Genomic DNA, 22,494 nt, shown 5'->3' with positions numbered 1-22,494 from the left:
AACGGTCTTGACAGTTCCCAAAACAGTTGGGATTTCTTTCTTTTCTTATACAGTAGGATGAATAGAGTGAATGTTTGCACAGAGGCCTCCATATGCTGATAACAATTTATTGTATATATATTTTTTAAATGTCGTTCTCTTGTAGGTTCATTTTATTCCAACCAGTTCTACTTATTTCCAAAACAAAAAAAAAAAAAAAAAAAAAAAAGTAAGAAGTAATACTGTATAACTTACAAATACGGTTTCACTTTGGGCTTCGATGGCTTCGAGAGCCGCATGTTGGACATGCCTGAGTTAAACTCACCAGTCTCAAAGATGATGAAAATGAAGTGTTGAATGGTCTCCTCTGTAGGAAATCGAACTGAATAAAAACTTTCTTACATTAAAAGTTTATTTAAAGTGGCAAAATAATACTTTTACATCTTTTCATAATTTAAGTATAAAAAGTGGATGTTTGAATTACATTATGAGGCAAATGTAAGAATCTGATCACGATAACTAAAATTTGTACAAAGATCTATCTTGGAACTGGAACCAGCCAAACACATGACCTGCAAGCACACATCATTCAGAAATATTAAAAGATAGGCCTAGTAAAGTTTATAATAAGCATCACACGCAAGAAAAAATAATACTTTACTTTAAGTGGCGTTTCCTGATAAACTGCAGAATAAATGGATGTCGAAGATGATGGAATTTGAGCATAGGTATCTCCTGTATAGTTCAGATTATAGAAGTATGGGGAAGCTCCACCTGCCATAATGCGATCATCATAGAACATAGCTACATGGATACCAGCATCATCCAAGTGAAATGGGGTTGTGACATCCAGTGAACGAAGATGCCACAGTGAGAGTCTTGGCCCACCACCACAGAGCTGAAAGTAAATAATTTTTAAATTTTTGAAAAGGTATATGGGGACAGGGATGGATTGAGGGATATAGATGCGATGTATTAAGAAATCAATAAAAATACACTTGTGCAAGTGAGCGAAAATCAGATGTATTCTACAAACAAGAATAGCGCAAGTATGATGTAAGGCAGCAGTCATCAACATACTGCACTCTCGGGCTAGAGTCTCTTACCCGCAGGTCTCTTACAGCACCAGCGTGCACCTGTGGCTGCTGGTGAGTATGCTGTCTCCCTATCCCTTCTGCACGATGGAGCATATTTTGTTGCACTCCTTGTACTGTACCCATTTCAGCAAATGCTGACGACTACTGATATAAGGTTCTAATGGTGTATAAATTACAAAATTTTAGGTTCTTGCACTATTTGCATGTATTGTGGGTCCCTAATACCATGGCATGGCTTATCCTCATGTTGCGGTTAGAGAAGATGGCCTCCAGATATGGAAAGTAGCTGCAAATATAATGAATAAGCAGTTGCGGACAGCCGATAAGGGGTGGTCCTCCAGCTTGGAGGTTGGGAGAAGGACTAACAACCCATCAAAGTAAAAAAAGAGCTTCTTGTGAAACTCCAACATAAGCCTCAATGGGACTGATTTTTTGGCGCAGATAGGAACATATGGCAGGCTTATGTGAGGGCAGCAATGAACATCCAGATTTTCTAAAAGCCATTTTTAATTAAGTAATCTGCACTGTTTACTCAAAAGTGATCTTCTTGTACTTTTCTTGTGCCAGTTGGATTCTGTTTCAAAATACAAAAATAAAAAACAAGCCTAAGCAGGAAGGAACTGCAGATTTCAGGCTAACAACACAACATGACTGTCTAGCAGCCCACCTCTGTAAAATAGGAACTTACAAATCAGAAATATGCACCATGTGCAAGGAAGAAAACAGCAAAATGGGTAGCCACCTATTACACTGTGAATGGGTAAACAGAAATCTTCAGGATAAAAAATCCACCAATACACTGTACTGGGTCACTAGGCAGCAAATGGACTAAAACCTCGAAATCTGCTATTAGAAGAAGAAGACAAATGAAAACATCTTGAGACAAAGAAATCAGGGCTTAAGAGATAAATACATAAGCCTAAGTAATTATATTTTATAATCAATATCGATTTAATTTTCTATGAAAGTTTGTACCAGAAATAACTGAATCAAGGACGATTAACCATTTTTAATCTGATTTGTTAACAAATAGATATGATACATTATTTAACGAAAAGTGATTTCACATATTTTACTGTGTTCTCAGTTTGTAACTTACCAGCCAATCTTCACTTAGAGAGGCAGCACCAATCCATTTCCCCAGTTCTGGTCTCACAAGCTTGTCACTCAAGTACGGTTGCACAGTGTTTGTATGTGTCTTCTGTTTCATGTCCCAAAGCCTCACAGAACCATCCTCACTTGCAGACACAAGCTGAGAACCACTATATATACGACAAAGTATGAGGCTTCACATTTTCATAATGATTCAATTATGATATTGTTTTTTTAAATACTGTGCAAAAAAACCAAATGACCTGGAAATGTACAAAAACTTGCCCAGACATGTTCAAATATTTTTAACAAGAGCCACAACAAGTCACATTGTCACACAATTGTACCTACATCGATTTCACCTTTCTGATATTCCTACTTGTCTGTTGTGTAATAATCATGATAAAGATCTGGACCACATTCTTTTATACTGTCCATCCACAAACCACAAAAGAAGTAAATTAAAATCATCAGTACCAGTTGTAGAAGACATAGGCAGTATATATTGACTACACCCCAACTCTGACTACTAGCAACAGGCATCTATAATGAACACCAATCAAAATACCCTTCATTTCTCATGGGAAAAAAAAAAAAAAAAAAAAAGAGACTACAGTAGACTATAGTAGACTTTATGTTGTCAGCAAACAGCTGGATACATTAAGAAGATTGATTGATTGGTAGCGAAAGATGTGATGTTATCACAATGACCACTGCACAACAACTGACAAGCACTTCGCACCAAGCCTGATGCCTATTTAATGCTATACCTTTACCCAAAGGATTCTCATTCCGTCATAAATTACGGTTTATTTAACGATGCTCGCAACTTCCGAGATTATATCAGCGTCGTTGGTGTGCCGGAATTTTGCCTGTTGCATTTAAGCACACTTAAATGCCATTGACTTGGGCCGGAATCGAACCCGCAACCTCGGGCACAGAAGGCCAGCGCTATATCAACTGCACCACTCAGGGCAATTCATTCTGTGATTTATCATACTCTGTACGAAGTCTAATTTTATAGCATTTACATAGTGTTACAAATTACAAACACACAAATTACATACGTGGTAGTAATGACATGAAAAAAATTTGACAACACAGCAAGTGTTCAAAGTAGCAGCAGCTAATGCTGCATTCTGATTGATTCAGAAGGCTACCATGTAGCATTCAATTTCTTCATGGGAAGGGGTACCAATGGAAATAACAAACATCAAGTGCATAGTTATAACGGCTTGGATATGATGTGGTCAAGAAATTATAATTGAATGACAAAGAGGAATGTGTTTTACTGTAATTAATTTAATATTATGATTATTACGTTTATAATTATGGTACAATATTTTTAAACACTACACTACCATTTAACAGAAATGTAACATTCTAACGGTATATTTTCATTAATAGGTTAATTACTTACATATTGTGTATGCTGTGAATATAATCATCATGCCCTTCCATAGTTCTTACTAGTTTTCCATCTTCCATACTGAATATATAAATTTTGTTATCACCACAACCTGCATATATGTGTCCATCAGCTTTACAGTATAACATGGAATTAACATCAGGCTTTTCAAGAGCATCCCTGGAAATAAAAGTGATTAAGTACTTTAGGGTAGTTTTAATATTTAAGTGACTTATTTTGTATATATTTGTATTATCAAACTAAGCCTGTTTCAGTTGTAATTTTTTTGGCTAGTAAAGATTAGGCCTATTATTATTATTATTATTATTATTAAAGAAAACTTTTTTCTCAGTATAGGTATCTGTTACAGCAACAGTTATTAAGGCGCAGACTTTATACAAATTTTTGGGCTTATCTGTACAAGTGAATGCTTCAATTTTTTCATAACTAACGAAAAATTCAAGAAATTTATAAATTTTATGTTCTCTATTAATAGGGTTCCCAGATGTCCTGTTATACCCAGAACAGTCTCGTCTTTAGGAATTTTGTCAAGGTGTCCCAACAAAGCCCAACCGGGAAACTAAATGTCCTGTTTTTCACGAAAGAAGCTGAATACGTACAGGTAATTTCTTAAATTCCCACCTCTCTCCAGGCCCTTTTTTTTTTTTTTTGAGAAGAGAGTATATTCTGCCTAAGCTATTTTCTTACAAAGTCAGTTTACAATATTTTCAGAAGTTACATTAAATATTAAAAGAACTGAAGCTCCTAGTTCTGAGGTGATGAAACTTAAATCAAGAGAAAAGTAAGTTTTATGAACAGTGATCTTCTTAAGATGGTGAGGAGCCTAGAAGACCAAGGGTAGGCGATTGAAAACACTTTCAGAAAGGAGGTCAGGAACTTTTACTCTACAGTCTCAGCTGAGTATAATTATAACAGAGTGGACTGTACCAATGCACTGGTTCAGAAAAATGAACTTAAATTCTCTTAAATATGTCAGCGATTTGAACTGAGACAATGTGAGAGAATCCTAAAGTGTGCTAAAGGACACCCTTCCTGCAGCCAAGTCTCTTATCAATTAAGGATAGTGCATCTGAAAACGTTACAGCAAGATGGCAGGAAACTTTTGCATATTTAAGTAAGGAAACCTTGACTTATAATAAGGATATTCAAGTGTTGTTATCCTACCGCTTGAGTTTACTTGGCTCAGATGTTCCCACTGGGAGGATTTTTTCTCATATGAACACTGTGTGGACCAAAGATAAAAAACAGACTTCAAGTAAAAGCCATCAAGTCAATTTTGCTGTTAAAAACATTTTACAAAGAACTTAGTTGTCTGAAATCTTTTGAAATTATATCTTCTGATATTCTCTTGAAAGCTATTAATTCTTCCGAGACATGTTAAGTTAGGTTAGTTTCGGCTTTTCATATGTCGTGTATAAACGAATCTGTGACAGGATAGTTTAGGTTTTCGGTATGTCTTGCATATACGAATCTGTGTTAGGTTAGTTTAGTCTTCTTGTATACCTTGCATATACTAAGTGAAGTAAAATGTGCGTTTTGCATTATATTTTGAAGTGTTCTACCTCTTAATTTCACGTGTTAAATAGGCTAATCACTTTTGGGTTATCTACACAGATCAATTCTTCTCAATGTTACCTATTTTCTAATATGTTTTCAAGTCAAATGACGTCCTATAGGAGTCCTTCACATTCCAATCTACCTTCACTCTAAAAATTAGACACTTTTTTCTTCAAATAAAGCTTCAGTGTCGCGTTCTAAAGAAAACCCGGAGATAGATCTACATCGAAAAATGTGAATGGAATGATGCATTTTGGACGTTAATGTGTTTGAAAAATAACTACAGGCCTACAAACATTCAAACACTAACACCCAATTAATTGAGAGAAAACTGTAGATACTGGACAGTATGTATTACTTTGCAGTAGGAATCTGTATGCTGAATGCAAGTTTTGGATTCTTGCTAGACGTGATAGTCTTCCAGTCCCATCCTGTAATCTCTCCAACCATTCCAATAAGAAGGAATTTTTCTGTAGTAACCATACTGCAGATCTGGACATCTTGTTTGACGGAAAAATGATATTCAGCCTTCCTGCAAGCTGGGGTCAACCCATCGCCAGGACTCAGTATCTTCTGTATGCTGAAAGTAATAAATGAGTTTTTGTCAAGATTATTGGACCTACAATTACATTGGTAGAGTACACAGAAAATAAAAATGTTAAGCAAATGAAACTGCTACGAGTAACACCGGGTAAACTCTATTAGCAATGGGAAGAGTTGAAAGCTTTCAATGATTTCTAGACCGGTTAGGCCTATACATTCATGACATTGAAATCATCTGAAATTGTTATTAAGTTCGATCTCTGGAACCCAGTATTTTATCATGTTTGTATAAAGACGACAAATATTATCCCCACAATAATAAATGCTGCAATATACCTATTCAAATAACTTTGAAAAAGGAAGATAAGCCTATTTAGTTTATGGAAAGACCAAACTACTGATCACACGAATAAACTGTAATAATAAACTTATTGATATATCACATATAAAATTATATTTAATTTCACAGTTGTAGAAGATAAATACAGTAATTAATCGTGTAAAGTAATAATAGTAACGTAACACATTAATCCAATAGAAATTTGAAACAACCGCTATTCAAAACTTTATCTGCGATACTGAAACTATAGGTTGTTACTATGAATTAGTACATTAAAAAATAATGTCATTATTTACTCATAAACAGCAACATCTCCGTAAGTATTTCCAGCAAGAAGATAGTTGCCACATGGCGAAAATGTTTGTGACAGTACAGTATTATACAACAACTTATCCACCATGTTGAACACTAAAATGATTGTAGCGCTCATGGTGAGAGCAATATTTACTAAATGAATTCTCAAGATGGAATCGTTTTGTTTTGAGTGCGTAACGTTTGGCTTTAATTGTGATGGACTTTAGCTATATTGTAATAAAATAGGAATGCGATAAATAGAATCAGAGCATTATATGTGTGCATTCAGGTAAGTGTTTTATGACTGTAAATGTTTCGTTAATTGTTCCTGCTTGTATACAATATTTTTCGGTCGATAGAGTGGTGATCTTGTCTGCATGAAAATACACTAAATCTGGCGTTTATGCAGTATCTCTACCAGCAGGATCAACAATGTTTTGTATTATAATTTGATGACGATTAACCATTTGTAGAATTAGAACATCATATTGGAGCCAGAAAATGCTTTAACAAAGATGAAAGTCCAAGTTAAAATTTGCTGCACAATTTTAATCCGATATAATCCTTATGTTTTGAATCACATAAATCTAATGTAAGTATAAACGTGGTTAAATTACTTTATTTATGTAGTTTTATTACTATTTACAGGTATTGACGTTACTGTAAGAATATATTGCACATTTTCTACAATGTACAACGGAATTGGTTTGCCCACTGCGAGAGGTTCAGGGACAAATGGTTATGTTCAACGTAACTGGGCGTTTGTTCGAAAGAGTAAAGATAAGGTAAATTATAAAACAGAAGAGGAACTTGAAAAATTGGAGGCCACAAGTAACAGACAACCAAATCGTGATATATTAGACCATGAAAGGAAGAGGAAAGTTGAGGTGAAATGCATCGAGCTTGAAGAAATTCTTGAAGACCAAGGGTAAGTGTGCTCTTTTTTTTAGAATGAAACATAATATGTTTCGGCTTTTATCTGTTGTTCATAACTGTGTTGTTCAATATTGCATTATTGCGATGTACCGAAGTAAGTTACATATGGTGGCCTATTTCCGTGTAGGAATTCTACGTTATCATAATATATGATGAAAGATCTGTGGAGCGGAGAAAAATTCTCTCCGGCACCGGGATTGGAATCCGGATTTTCAGCTCTACGTTCTGACGTATTGAGTGCACCTCTGCACATTAGTATTGAACATTGTGCCATGGTCACACATCTGTGATACAGTGCATGAAGTTGGCCACCAAAGGGAAACTAAGATGTGGAGCTTAAACTGAGATGATTCAATCCGGCATCGGAATTGGAATCCGGTGTGGCTTAGTGGATAGAGCGTCAGCATATAGAGCTCAAAACCCGGGTACGAATCCCGGTGTTGGAGGGAATTTTTCTCTGCTCCACAGATCCTTCATCGTGTGATGTTCAAGATCAACTTCTTTAGCATTGATATAAATAGGCCTACCTATGTGTTTATCACACTATCTTATTTTTATTTGCTGTCCATTCGTTAAAAGTTCAAGGCTGCAGTGATTAAAAGCTGCTGTAATTAAGTAGGCTACTGGTATGACACTCGTTGGTAGGAAGAATAGAATGTGAGCAGTATCATGTTCCTTTATTAAAATACTTCTAGTAACAGCTTAAGTCACTATGATCTGAGTGGTGTAGTTAGGCTTGCTATGCTCTTCGTAATTTTATATGATACAATACCTAGTCTATTTGTTTGCAAAGCATACTTTTTATGATCATAGGCTTGCTTAAGTTTTCACAAATTAACAGTGCGCGCCATAGATATTACACTGATAAGACTATAGAGTGGAATAAATGTCTGCCATACGTTTTTCGTCAAGTGGGGTTGTGTAATAGGCCTAAACTTTTTTTTTTCATCTCTAAGCATACTGCATTTTGTAAGTTACTTTAGTTATGGTTAACTTAGGTTAGATATTAGGTCAGTGCTTAATGATCTTTTCATTGTAGCTTAATATTTAAGCCTACATATTGCATATGACTGCTGTAATTCTCATATTTGCGTTTCAACGTTCCATCACAGTCTAGTACATACGATCACGAAACTCAGTACGTAGGGAATATGCATCCAATGACAGTTGAACTTTAGTTGCTGGCTACTAGGATCGCTACTGTCGCACAGTCTATTGTTCCTAGTACTCTCAGTTGCTAATCGCTTGGAGTATTGTATCACATAAATGCAAAAAAATCGCCTTAAGTTTCGTGACTATGTGGACTGTGGTTCCATGTCACTTATTCTGCGCATCAGAAATCAAATACACGTCAGGAGGTAAAATCGTATTTTAGCGTCCCTAACTAGCCTATCTAAGATGCAGAGACTCATTCACTTGTTCCCCATGATCTAATCAACCGTGACATTTCATTTTAGTGTGCAAATGAAATTGATGTGGAGAGCTCTTCCAACTGTATTGTACGATTTATTATGAATTTATATATTTTCTTACTTGAAAAAGAGATGTGGTGAAAGTATGAAAGCACAGTGTGTTGTGAGATCTTGGGTCGATAGCAGACATGTGTGTCACTTGTGTTTTAGCAGGAGTAGAGTTAGTGAATTCATCAATTGTTCACGTGAAACATATTATAGCCCAGATATAACAGCAAGTTGTTCGGAGGCTGTGGAAATAGGAGGGGAACTCATTACTGAAGTATAAGCTATTTAACCCCAAATCCTATGGAGGCACTTAACTTCAAAGTTGTGTAAAAGGGAGACTATTATAATGAAGGAAAGTCTCTCTGCACTAAGACGAGTGATAGTCTGCTGTTAGAGAAAATATTTCAGTTGACAGTAGCCCCTGGGCCTGATCATTGACATATCTTTCACTGGGTGTTGTGTAGCTAAGGGTACGGTATGCTGCTGTTACAAGTGAGAGTTCGTTCTAACAACATAACTATTGTTGCTAGTGCATACACTCTGCTCTTCGAAATATGGAGTGACTTCCCTATCTTATTGTATAATTTAAGAATGCAAGATCCTTTCTCTTTTATTTATCATTTTTAATACAGTGAATAATGGTTAATTTGATGTTGCCTAATTTGAACTGGTCATTATTCCCCTTATAATGTTTATTTAAATCAGTGTTATATAATTTATTAGAATTTTCAAAAGTAACATTTGGGTAATTCTGTATGGAATTTTGATAGCTAATAAAGACAAAATGTTCCACACCGTAACTGCGTAGACTAAAGTGTCATGCTCTAGATTAATGATACAGAATGAGTGCCAGTTAGTGTCCTGATGAGAGAAGAAATTTAATATTCTCATGAAATTTCAGCCAATGTGTGGGACCATTGCCCACCCAGCATCATGATGAATTTGGGGAGTACAGTAAGTAGTGAAATTCGGTTTTGCAATCTAGCTGTAGCACCTGGGGAACCATCGTGGATCCACACGTTACCTTCTTACTGTTGGATGATTGTTTATCTGTGCTGAGGGATGTGGACATGAGACCAACAGTAGGCCAGTAATAGGCCTTGGCCCACCATGAGCTGTTGCACAATGATTTTGATATTATTTTATTTGTAGGCCCTATATCAAAAGTAAATGGGCAGTTAGAAGCTTATCTTACAATTGGTCAAGAATTTAACTCCCTAGAACTGAGCATGCAAAAGAGGAACTGATCATATATGGTAATGCCTATGGACAGATTTGTGAAGCAAGCTTATGCATGGAATTCCTATCTTTAAGAATTTAACTTATTCCTTATTTTAATGATTGGTAGATAACATGAAGTCCCGCCCCGTGTCGTCGTGGTCTAAGGCATCCTGCTTAGTACTCATGTTACGGAATGCATGCTGGTTTGAGTCAGGAAGCAAGAAATTTTCTCTTGAAATTTCGACCAGTGTATGGGACCGGTGCCCACCGAGCATCATGATGCACTTGAGGAGCTGCGATAGGTAGTGAAATCCGGTTACGAAAGCCACCTATAACTGCTGGGAGATCATCGTGCTAACCACACGATACCTCCATTCTGGTTGAATGATCATCTACCTCTGCTTCGACATGTGGACGTGAGGCCAGCAGCCGGCTGGTTGCTCATTGTCCTTCGTGGGCTATTGTCCTTCAGATTTATATTATTATTATTATTATTATTATTATTATTATTATTATTATTGTTAATATTAGATAACATGAAAGAAATACGATGGTGCATCCCTGATGTTTACAGGAATACTTTAAGTATAACTGTTACGCCCCTTTTATTTCCAGTTCCTTATCAATACATTAAATAGCTAGCTTAGTGGAAAAATACAAATTACGAACTTCGTCAAATGGGTAGTTTGAATTGTATAAGGTGCTGTGTATCTCAGTATTCTCAGTCCAACTTGGGTTGTGTGCTGGACTTATTGTTACTGGTTGTTTCCTAGTACCGGTATGTGAAAATCAAACTACATCGCACACGTGGGCATATTCTGAAGTCAGTCCGAGGCGTCCAATCATTGTAACAAGGGTGGGGGGGGGGGAGTGTGTGTGTGCGTGCGTGTGCTTTTGACCATAATGCTCCATTGCTTTTCAGTGCAATCCTACATGCTGTAATTTTCAATTTGTGTGCTGTTTCATTTTCTACTATTCCTATGTGACCTCTGACCCACATGAAGTGTACTGTCCATTGTTGTTTCTTGAGATCTCTTATTTGTTGCAAGATGTCTTCTATTAGTTTGGAATGTTTATGCTGGTTCTTAAGTAAGTTCAGTGTTATCTGGCTGTCCGTGTATACTATTGCTCTTTTCTCTGAATCCTGGATATCTGTAATGTTTCTTAGTTGCTCGAGGGCTTTAAGGATAGCAATTTGTTCTGCCTGATTGTTTGAACATTTGGAACCAAGTTCGAATTTTACTATTAGAATTATATTCCCATTCTGAAAGATAGCTGCTGCTGCTGCTCCTACCTTGCCATTGGTTTTGCTGCCATTGGTGTAAACAATGACCGGGTACACTACATTGTCTTCTGTTACATGTATACTGACTGTGTGTATGTGTGTGTGTGTGTGTGTGTGTGTGTGTGTGTGCGCGCGCGCGCTTCCCGGTCTTGTCATTTTGCGATATTTCTTTTTATTTAATAGGAAATGGACTTCGTTTGTAGAAAAAATTGCGACATTGCAGTAAATTCTGTAGCACTTGCACTGCTTCTCCACAGCAATGAGGGGAAAAGATATAAACAAACACTGCACGCTGTGCTGGGCAAAAGACTGCACCCTGCAGTACTTGGGGTGAAGCATGCACCTACATTTCGGTAACAGCATTGCCAAACATTCATTATTTAGATTTATTGAAGTAAAGTTTTAAACCGCAAACATGAGGGAAATATTATGTGAAATATTTGTTGGCACTGAGAACTGTATGTAAAGACGTTTATGAAATATGTATTTTTAAATGTGTTTATGAGATAATGGGATCAAAAATTATAGTGTAAAATAATTATTTCTGGAAAATCTAAGCGTAAAGGAATGAAGTGGTAGAGGAATTTTCCATTCATCGGCCTACATGCTTAGGATTCGTCCGTTGAAAGGACTGTCATTGAACATCTTCCATCCTGGATGTTTACATACATATAGAGCAACACTGATCAAAATCAAAGACTACTTGCAGAAAGATTTCCTGGTGTGAATGATCCAGTTCGTGAAACAGTCTGTTGTTATGTACATTTTGTGAGACTGGAAGCAGTACCAATTCTGTTGTTATGTACATTTTGTGAGACTGGAAGCAGTACCAATAAGAAGTGCAGGAAGATAAGGGTTTTTATGAAATTGGACTACATTAGCTACCTTTAATAATGCAGTAATCAACTTGCCCAAGAAACGGCAATTTCTTCTCAGTATTTGGTACATAGAGCTACAAAGTTGCTGAAAATTAAACCATACAAAATGAGTGTGTCACGAAGTACAAGTGGGCGATCCTGCACAACCAGCATGCAGGCCATGCAACACATGGCAAACCATTTCCTGCACACTCAGCAGTCTGGTTCAATCTCTGTGTAGGAGTGGTTGTGTTGACATTAGATTGTGTGTTATTCTTCTGACAAATCAAACTATGTATAACAACCCAGAATTAGGCTGAATTTCAGTTAATTATCATACATGAGTTGTAAATAAAGTAGTGGCAACACTGCCGGGAATGAGTCATGCACATTCGGATGTGATACGAGACAACTGATGATCATCGTAGTTGGAGATATTGTCGATGTATTGAACGATAAAACTGGTTGCTATGACAGATGATGATATTGTGCGTGGTTAAATGTAGAACACTATTTTTAATGGCTCTAAAGCATGTTTACTGAATTTGAGCAGCAATTGTGGATAAAAATCAAGGTAGCCTATGGTAGAAATGTACATCAATGTCATCAAGAGTTACCTGAAGCTTGTGGCAATGATGCAGTACCGTATTGGACAGTTGCAATATGGGTCTCTGCATTTCATATGGGTCGGAATGAGATGGCACAAGTGGCTCACACAGGTCGCCCATCCATTTGTGACAAACAAGTGGAGTTAGTGTGAGGTGTCTTTGCTGTTGACCATTGCTGGACTGTACGAGAATTATCCATCGAAATTGGACTCAGTCATCAAACTTTGTGGCACATCCTGAAGGGGTGAAAGTCATGCTGATACTGGCATACGACAGTGAAGGTGTTATCATTACCTAGAGACCAAAATGTCAATGCAGCGTACAATCAATATTTTCTCGAACACAACTTACGTCCAGCTATGCGGTGCAAACTTCCACATTTCCTTTCATCTTGCATGCTAGTTATATCGCAGGAGCAGTGGCTGAATTGCTACAGAAATGGGATTGAGATGTATTGGAACATCTTCCATATTCCCCTCACATGAGTCCTTGTGACTACCACTTGTTTCCACGGTTGATAGAACCACTTAGAGACAAGAGGTTTCCAGATATTACATCAGTGCTTCATGCAGTAGGGCAGTCTATCAGAGAGATCAACAGAAACAACAGTTACCAAGGATTTAGCAAAAGATACAGGAACACGCTGGTGATTATATTGAAGGGATGTAAATGTATTTTCCATGTAAGTTCAGTAATAAGTTCGTACTGTTCATGTTGCCACTACTTTATTTATAACCCTTGTAAAAAGAACACTTACGTGATCAGGTATGATAAATGGGATACCAGTTTTTTAAATATTATTTCCAATGTTCCTGTCAGTAGATGAAACAAACCAGTAAATAAATAGTTTCGTAATCAGTGATATAATAAAACGCATACTTTTCCTATACAATTTCTGAAGTTCTATTAGATTGGAAAGCTTATAGCCTATGATATATGATATGATATGATATATGATATGATATGATATGATATGATATGATATGATATGATATGATATGATATGATATGATATGATATATAATATAATATGATATATGATATGATATATGACATGACATGATATGATATGATATAATATGATATGATATGATATGATATGATATGATATGATGTGTGTATACAGTAGCGTGCAAATTAATCCAAACAATGTAATTACTTATACAAAAACACTCAAACGGGATAAAAAAAAGGATCTAAGACATACCTCAGTAATCTATGTGGCCTGCCTTGTTCCTAATAACAGCTCTGAAACGATTTGACATGGATTCCACTAATTTCCCACAAATATTCTTCATTTCTTCATCGCGAAACCATACACCAATGAGGGCAGAAATCATCTTCTCCTTTGTAGAACAATCCATTTTTTGCATTCTTCTTTTGCAAATTGACCACAATTTCTCAATGGGGTTGATGTCGGGTGAGTTGCCTGGCCAGGGGAGTACCTGAATATTCTTCTTGTTGAAGAATTCTGTAGTTTTTCGAGACATATGGTATGGTGCCAGGTCTTGTTGGAACACACCTCTGCCATCCGGAAATGATTTTTGCAGCTGGGGTACGATTCTGGTTTCCAATAAGTGAATATATTTGTGAGAATTCATCATTCCCTTGATAGGTATTAATGCTCCAGGCCCTTCATGTGTAAAACAACCCCAAAACATTACTTTAGGGGGGTATTTGGGTGCTTGTTGGAGATGAGCTGCTGTTACTTTTTCGGATCCTTTCCGTACGTAAGAAACACGGTGGCCGTGGACCTCGAAATAAGACTCATCGGAAAAAAGTACATTCTTCCAGTCATTCACTGTCCAGTGTTGATGTAATTTTGTCCACATTAAGCATTTTTTGCACATAACAGGGGTTAGCAGTTGCTTCTTAATAGGCTTACGAGCCCTTCGTCCAGCTTCCAAAAGCCTATGCTGCACTGTTGTGACATGAATATTCGCCCCATTGGTAGCCATTAACTCGCGGGTTAAGTCGACAGCAGTTAGTCTAGGATTTAATTTACTTTTCCTGACAAACGATCATCTGCAGGTGAAGTCTTCCTTTTCCGGCCACAGTTTCCTTTTTTCTGGGGTGTGATGGATCCAGTCCCCCTGTATTGTTTTATGATTGTTTTATGATCGAATTAACAGTAGCCAAACCGATGTGACATTCTGCAGCAATTTGCCTCTGTGTCATAGAAGAATGCTCTGCTAATGTTATAATTTTAGACCGTTTTCTTGGAGTTGTATCCATTTGTGAAGACGACAGAATGTAACAGGATTGCAGTACACAACTGAAATGCCTATAAGTACAAAACGACAGGCAAAATGTCACATATTATAAAAAAAATAATGACAGACCTTCAACAATGGAATTACACGTACTACAGATGTCAATTAAAGCGGTATGAGCAGCTGTGAGGCCAACAATGACAGAAAATGTAAAAATATGTCGTTTTCGGATTAATTTGCACGCTACTGTATATATATATATATATATTTATTTATTTATTTATTTCTCAACATATTCAGTCCTGCTGGCCCTTCACATTTCTGTATTCGGGCTAGCATTCCCTTACTTGCACTATTTACAACTTTAAACACAGATGTATTTTGACACTTGAAGCCTGTTCTTACTATGTTTTTCATGTCCCTTCACTTTCACTTGACCATCCTTCTGATTTATCCACTTAATTTTTACTTCTCTTCTCTTATTCCCAGTTCACTTAAAAACCACTTGTACCTTAAACTTCATTCCCTACTTTCTCATAACTAACTTAATACTTTCTTCTTGTAAATAACAATACATATAACTTATTTAATATATAAGACCTAACCCTTGTTGACTATTTCACTAAAAACTTAACCTATTATTATATTCACTGTCTAAACACTTCTTACACAACACATTAGCGCTTGTACCCTAGCAACATTGGTTTCACTTTATTTATAACACTATTTAACACAACAGTTCACTTCCATTTATCCATTACATAACTAAACCCGCTATTATTTCAACCCACTGATACACCATTTCCTCAGATTATAGACAGTGTTTTTCTCCACTATTGCCCCCTCTTTTCGCACTCCTGGCATGCTTTACACTCTCAATACTTCCTTTCTATTCTCCTCACTTATTTCACTTCCTTGTTCACCAGTATCTTCCTTCGTCGGTTCAGCATTCTTCTTTCACCCCTTCTGCCTTTTAACTCCAAGGTCTCCAACTCTGTTGCCATCTGATATTTTGATTGTTTCGTTGGCTTGGCCTTGGGGTGACGTCATTATTAGTCGTCTGCTTGGTGGTGCAGCCACTGCCTTAGGGTTCACTGCCTGAATGGAATTAGCTGACGATGAATTCTTTCGACATTCTTCCCTCGAAATCTCCTGAGTCACTGTCTTCATGTCTTCTACAACTTTACCTTTTCTATTCCTTCTACCATTATTAACAATCCTTCTAACACTCTCCATTTTTCGACGCATTTAACTTTTCTAAACAAAATTCAACATCAAATAACTCCCTGTTAATTTTCAATTTGTCTTTAATTAATTTTTCATTTTAGATACAATTTTAAGTGTGTGGTGAAAAATAAAGGATTACTGGGGACACTAAAAAGGAGGGTTATAGAAATCACTCATAAAATATGATGCACTGGGCTAAGCAAGGTGGCTCAGTGGTAAAACACAAGATTATGTTCTAGGTATAAATTGCGGTGCTGGCCAATCTGATCGAGGTTTGTAATTTTTTCTTTGATCATTAAATAACTAGGAATCCAGTATTAAAGGTAAATGCTGGATTGTTTCCCATTTTCAGTATAAAAGATACAAACGGTGTTCTGCAAAATTTCAATACCTACTGTCTGTACAGACTCAGAAACAAAATTCAGGTGGCCCAAACTTTGTTTCTGCGTCTGTACATGGTGGACTGATCGATAGATGACAGTAATTCAGTGTAACAACAATATTGTATTGCTCCAAACAGTCGACAGTCGTAAAATAACCTTTAAGTTAAAGTGACTAAATAAAACTACTACTAAAAATGTATTGGATGTGAAAAGTTGAATGTTGTACAATAAGCATGCTTCCAGGTAAAGATTATATTTATTCCTGTTTTTATAATGTTGGGGAAAGTGTGACCGTAATACTTGGGAGTATTTGTGATCCATATACAGTATTACTGTACCAGGTACTTAATAATACTGTTAAATGAAGTCCTACCCAAATTACAAAGATGTCTCATTTTTTGTAATTATTCTTCATTGAACAGTTTTTACATTTTCGATTGTCTTTGTGTTCATATTGTTTAATTTTGTTTTATGCACACATACACTCTGCCATTCAATAAATAAGGAGACAAATTAGAATAATTTAGTACGTTTTTATTTTATAAACGTGTAACTTTCGTCACCTTTCATAATATACCCCCCCCCCCCCCCACACTTATCATCTCATGTTTTTCCTATCGTTTTGCAAACTTCCTAATTCCTTTGTTTTCTTTGTGCTCCCACATATTCCATGCAGTTACCGCAACTACTTTTTCTTCAAACAGAGGCTATTTTATTGCGCAACTTATCAGATAGATGACTTTTTTTTCTTTGTGATTTTTACTATTCTCGCATTTGCCTGAAGAGGCTTGGAAAACTTAGGCCAGGATAGCCAGTCATTGGGATCAAACCTTAGGCCTTCCAAATGCAAGGCAGGCGTGCTAACCACGGCATCATCATGATCTGTTTCCTAATTCATGCAAAGAATAAATATTTATTTTGATCTTGTAGCTAGTTTTATACTTTTATTTTCGCTTGATCATCATCATTGAATTGTATTCCCCTGTGAGTGTCTTGCGTGAAACTGATGTGCGAGATCTAGTTGTAAGGGAGATATGACAGAATATCTGAACCTAGTTGTCCAGTGCTTTCGACTGTGGTATGGGCAGAGTAAGGACGAGGATTATTCTGAAGAACTTCTTCCTTCTTTGAATTCCATAATGTTTTTGAATTAGTATGTCTTCACGTTTTTATTCGCAAGTTAGTGTAATACTTACTATTTACAACAATCACCTTCAGATAACATGATTCTGGGCAGTGGGCAAAGAAGAGAAGGTTATGTGGTGTAGAAATAGTAGGAACCACTGGAAGTACAGTGTTAGCTGGTCTGGGAGCATTGTGTACTAATAGTAATCCCTAATCAGTATCTAATAAATATCATTTCATTGTATCTGATAATTTTAATTCTAGTTAATACAACTGTGACAGAAATGAGTGCAGGATGTTTCAAACTAAGATTACCTACAGTTTTTCACGAACTCTACCGTCTGAGCCATCTTGTTCGGTTGTGCATCATTGTTTATGTAAATGTGGTACATAAATGAAGGGCTCGGTGCAATAAGGTGCTAACCCTCACTTTTGTGAAAATTGAGATTTATATACAAACATACGTGGAATAATATTGTGCACTTTCTGTCAAAAGATGGCTCTGATATGAGTATAAATTTCGCAGCAGTAAATGCATATCCTTTTTCTAACCAATGTTAAGAGTTATTTGTTTTGAGCAATAAGGCGCCAACCTATTCCAAGTTGGAAGGAAAAAGTAGCCAAATGAACAGATTCTAAAAAAATAAGTTAATTGAAACGATGAGGTGAGTAACTACACTGATGATAGCATCGACGACCCAGATTATATTATATCAGACTGGAAATGAAGGCACATCGGAAGAGATAAGGATTAATTTAATTTCTCATTATTAAAATAGTATTGAGCGATGACACCTTCTTGGCCGGGCAACTATGGTATCAACTATACAGTGCTCCACCACATTTCAGACTTCCAGTACGCCAATGGTTAGATCACCATTTTCGAGGTAGATGGATTGAAAGGGGTGGTCCCATTGCCTGGACAGCCAGTTCCCAGACCTAACACCATTGGACTTCTTTCTCTGGGGCTTCATGAAGGAGAAAATGTACCAAACGGAGATAGCAAGCAGGGAAGAGCTCGTTGCAAAGATTAACACAACTGCAATGGAGATACACCAGCACGGATTGGATAATGTGCAGCGAGAGGTCAGACGGCGTGCTGAAGCATGTGTTCATGCGAAACGGGGACATTTTGAGCATCTGCTCTAGACTACTGACAATTAGCCTACCTTCTCTCAAGCAGACAGGTCCATTAGGTGTGGAATCAAATGGGGATAGATACGGTACGTGATATTCGTGAAACTCGGAAACGGGGATGAATATTGAAAAAATATATTAGGATTTTTGTTGCAAATAGGGTCCTGAATCACCTCCTTAAGGCTTGACCTGACCTTTTGATACACTCTGTATAATCTTAAATGCTAATACAAAAAAAGAAGTTTACAGTAACGAAGATGCATCAGTTGGACTTAAAAAATTTTCGCCCATTGACTGATTCAATAGTGAAGAAAATAGTTTCAGATTCAAAGAAACCTCTCCAATTTTCAAATGCCTCTTTGTTTAAGATTGACTCAGCTTTACCAGGCATTTTAGAGGTTGGTTACACTTACTAACATGAACTGTCATTACATTCAGTACACTCTCAAGAAATGGGGTCGTCATAGTTCAACAATTTCAATTTGTGATTTACAGCCTAAATATTCAACACAACTTCCTATAGAGAGTCGAAAATTAGCAGATGTAATGTTACTTCTGGAATAGATCCCACCAGTACATCATGTTTTCTATAGGAATCTCTTTACTCACAGTGCTACAGGTGAAGAACATTAACCTGAAAATGTGGATATACTTGAAGATATATATAGTGCATGGTAAAATTGAATTGTTGTAATGCCATTTAAATTTCGGCCAGTGTATGGGACCAGTGCCCACCCAGCATCGGGATGCACAAGGGAGCTGTGATAGGTAGCGATATCTGATTACGAAAGCCGCTATAACGGCTGGGGGGATCACCGTGCTAACGACACGATACCTGCATCCTGGTTGGATGATCGTCCACCTCTGCTTCGGCATGTGGACGTGAGGTAGCAGCTGGCTGGACGATCATGGTCCTTCATGGACTGTCGTGCCTCGTATTATTATTATTATTATTATTATTATTATTATTATTATTGTTATTATTATTGTTGTTGTAAGCTAATCTTTTTGTAAACCCAGAATGTCCAAGTGTAGAGAACAAATTCAGATATTATTCATTATAATTCTAATTTAGTTAGGTTGTATAAATGTTCAGAATAAATTTATGTTTGTAATTCATTCGTAATCCCTCTCAAAGCAGTGTCCAACCATCTGGTGCAATAAGGTGCTAACCAACATAGACATCCTCGATTATCAAATATGCCTGTAATAAAGGTCTTCCAAATTCGGTAAAATGTTTCAAAATTACATAAATGTAACTTAAGAGTCACAGCTTCACATTGAAAGCAGTTTCAGCATTTAAATTTCAATATTTGGAATTATGCCTTTTTCTAAACTTTAAAATGCTCATATCTCAGAAGTAACTACATGTGGGTTAACACCTTATTGCACCGAGCCCTTCAAATATTATTTTAAGAAACACAGGAAACGAATATGGGTAAATTATGGGCGCAGGAACGCCATTTCGTGACACTTTTTAAAGTAACTCAGCTCTGTGGTAATATTCTATTTTGGTCCAGTAAAAATACCCATCTTTACGACAAAACTCTTAAAAATACTATTGTGTTCTGTGGACAAAAAGGAACTAAAGTGTATAAAATTAGAGTATTTTATATGGACCAAATAATGTTTAAATAATCAAGTTATACAACATTTCTGTAAAATATCAAATTTTCTTTGCGTAAGGATCTATTTTAATCTTGCCTCAGTCCTCATATAACATTACGTCCATCTAGAGAAACTACACTTTCAAATAGTGAAGGAATTATCGAAATCGATTACTTCATAGAAAAACACAAACATTCTCTGTATATTAATATTGATAAACATTTATATATTTATATGTTTCCATCATAGAATACAAATATATCCATATAAAAACAGTGTTAAATGAACAATATTCTCTGTTGTGTGAAGGGCCGCCTTAAATAGACGGAGTCATTTGTTTCCATTTCATTATAGCCTATTAGTCTGAGGCGGCAGTGATAAAACATATTGTTGTTTTAAAACTCGTGTATCTCGTTAAATATCGTCCTATCAAAATTTTGCAAAAGTTATCGGAAATCGTTTTTAAAAAAACTTTTGTTATGTAACATTTTCCATGAAAATCGATAATGAGCGAAATGTTTCGATTTATTTAATTCAGGTCCTCTTATAACCCCCTTCTAAATAAAGTGTTTTGAATGCCATATAGCCTAAAATCTAAGTTAGAACGAACAATTTATATTCTAATTTTCATATAAATCAGTTCAACCATTATCGCGTAAAAAGGTAACAAACATCCAGACAGACATACAAAAAAAAAAAATGCTATTTTCGGTCTCTGGATGGTTAATTATACATGTTAACACCAATTATTTTTGGAAAAGCGGAAATTACCAGAAAAATTAAGATCACTAGTTTTGAAAATACTAAATGCTATGTGTCGCAACACTGCAAAGAGTAGCAGTGTTACTTGAGATCATTCCTTCGCAGTGAGGGTGAGTAGCTCCACTCCACAAGACTTGCGAGAGGAGAATGTAAACAGAAGTCTTATCAGATACGTATGGTTGATTAAATGTTCATTAATTTATATTATAGTGAAAATTGTCCTGAACAAATTTGCTGAAAATTAGGAGGGTTAGAGTCACTTTTCATCAACACACATCAATGTAGTGTAAAGATGTTTGGCATTGTAGAGCGATCATTATTAATTCATGTTAAAGGCTTATTTTCTTATTCCTGAGAACTAACCGTCTATTAACTTAATATTTAGAGTAACAAAAAAATTAGTGTTACGAAAGTGAAACAAACTTTTATTCTTTTCTGAACATAAAATACAAAATACATGCAATAATAATAATAATAATAATAAGTGTTGAATTATACAATACATATTTGGAAGGGGACCATCGCTTGGTAAAGAGGGGCTGAGGACATAAAGATTTTGTATTTTGCTATGTTATGTCCAAAGATTGTAATACTAAGTTAACATCATCAAGATTAAGACGAATCAGAGAACCTTATGTTCTGTAACAATTCGGCTGTGATGTTGAAGTCTTCCATATTATTGGGCTGAGTGCCCTGCTGTCTTACTTCTTAGTCGAGTTAATAAGCAATTCAAGATCGCAGCACAGGGGCACAGTCTAAGGGTTAAACATTGATTCATTCATATATTATAACTACTACATAATTCACCTTTTTGTTCGAGATGTAAATGTGCCTCTTAGATTTATTTTATTACTACAGACGTGGACAGATTATTAGCAAAATTGAAGTTTTTTATTATATATTTTTACAAAATATGATTCTTCAATTCAGAGTGCAGTTGACATTTTTGCGTATTTCCAAATTATTAGCAAAATTGAAGATTTGTATTGTATATTTTTAGAAAATTTGACTCTTCAATTTGGACTACATTTGATATTTTTGCATATTTACAAATTATTAGCAAAACTGAAGATTTTTACTATATATATTTTTACCAAATTCGACTCTTCAATTTGGACTACAGTTCACATTTAGGATATTTCCAAATAATTAGCAAAACTGAAGATTTTTATTTTATATTTTGACAAAATTTGACTCTTCAATTTAGACTGCAGTTGACATTTTTGCATATTTACAAATTTTTAGCAAAATTAAAGATTTTTATTATATATTCTTACAAAAGATTTTTATTATATATTCTTACAAAAATTGGCTCTTCAATTTAAACTACAGTTGACATTT

The 22,494-nt window shown here is 35.9% G+C and overlaps 2 protein-coding genes across 2 annotated transcripts in view; one reads left to right on the top strand and one right to left on the bottom strand.

The window, feature by feature from the left end:
• Positions 1-373: 373 nt before the first annotated feature.
• On the bottom strand, positions 374-6,440 carry thoc6 (THO complex 6). Its single transcript, XM_069816583.1, has 6 exons — positions 6,334-6,440; positions 5,513-5,734; positions 3,589-3,756; positions 2,176-2,338; positions 641-877; positions 374-551 (listed from the first exon to the last, which is right to left on the bottom strand). Exons 1-6 carry the CDS (start codon positions 6,435-6,437, stop codon positions 465-467), a joined length of 981 nt encoding a protein of 326 aa, XP_069672684.1. The 5' UTR covers positions 6,438-6,440; the 3' UTR covers positions 374-464.
• Positions 6,441-6,463: 23 nt separating this feature from the next.
• The window catches only part of LOC138692749 (serine/arginine repetitive matrix protein 2-like), a 138,760-nt gene continuing 122,729 nt past the window's right edge, over positions 6,464-22,494 (top strand). The window contains exons 1-2 of the mRNA XM_069815942.1: positions 6,464-6,620; positions 6,980-7,259. Coding sequence (XP_069672043.1) covers positions 7,021-7,259 — 239 coding nt within the window. The 5' untranslated portion in view covers positions 6,464-6,620; positions 6,980-7,020. The remainder of the gene's footprint in view (positions 6,621-6,979; positions 7,260-22,494) is intronic.

This window comes from Periplaneta americana, chromosome 17 (assembly GCF_040183065.1).
Source record: "Periplaneta americana isolate PAMFEO1 chromosome 17, P.americana_PAMFEO1_priV1, whole genome shotgun sequence".
Lineage (NCBI taxonomy): Eukaryota > Metazoa > Arthropoda > Insecta > Blattodea > Blattidae > Periplaneta > Periplaneta americana.
The sequence above is the reverse complement of the archived record's forward strand: the minus strand, read 5'-3'. Positions and strand labels throughout refer to the sequence as shown.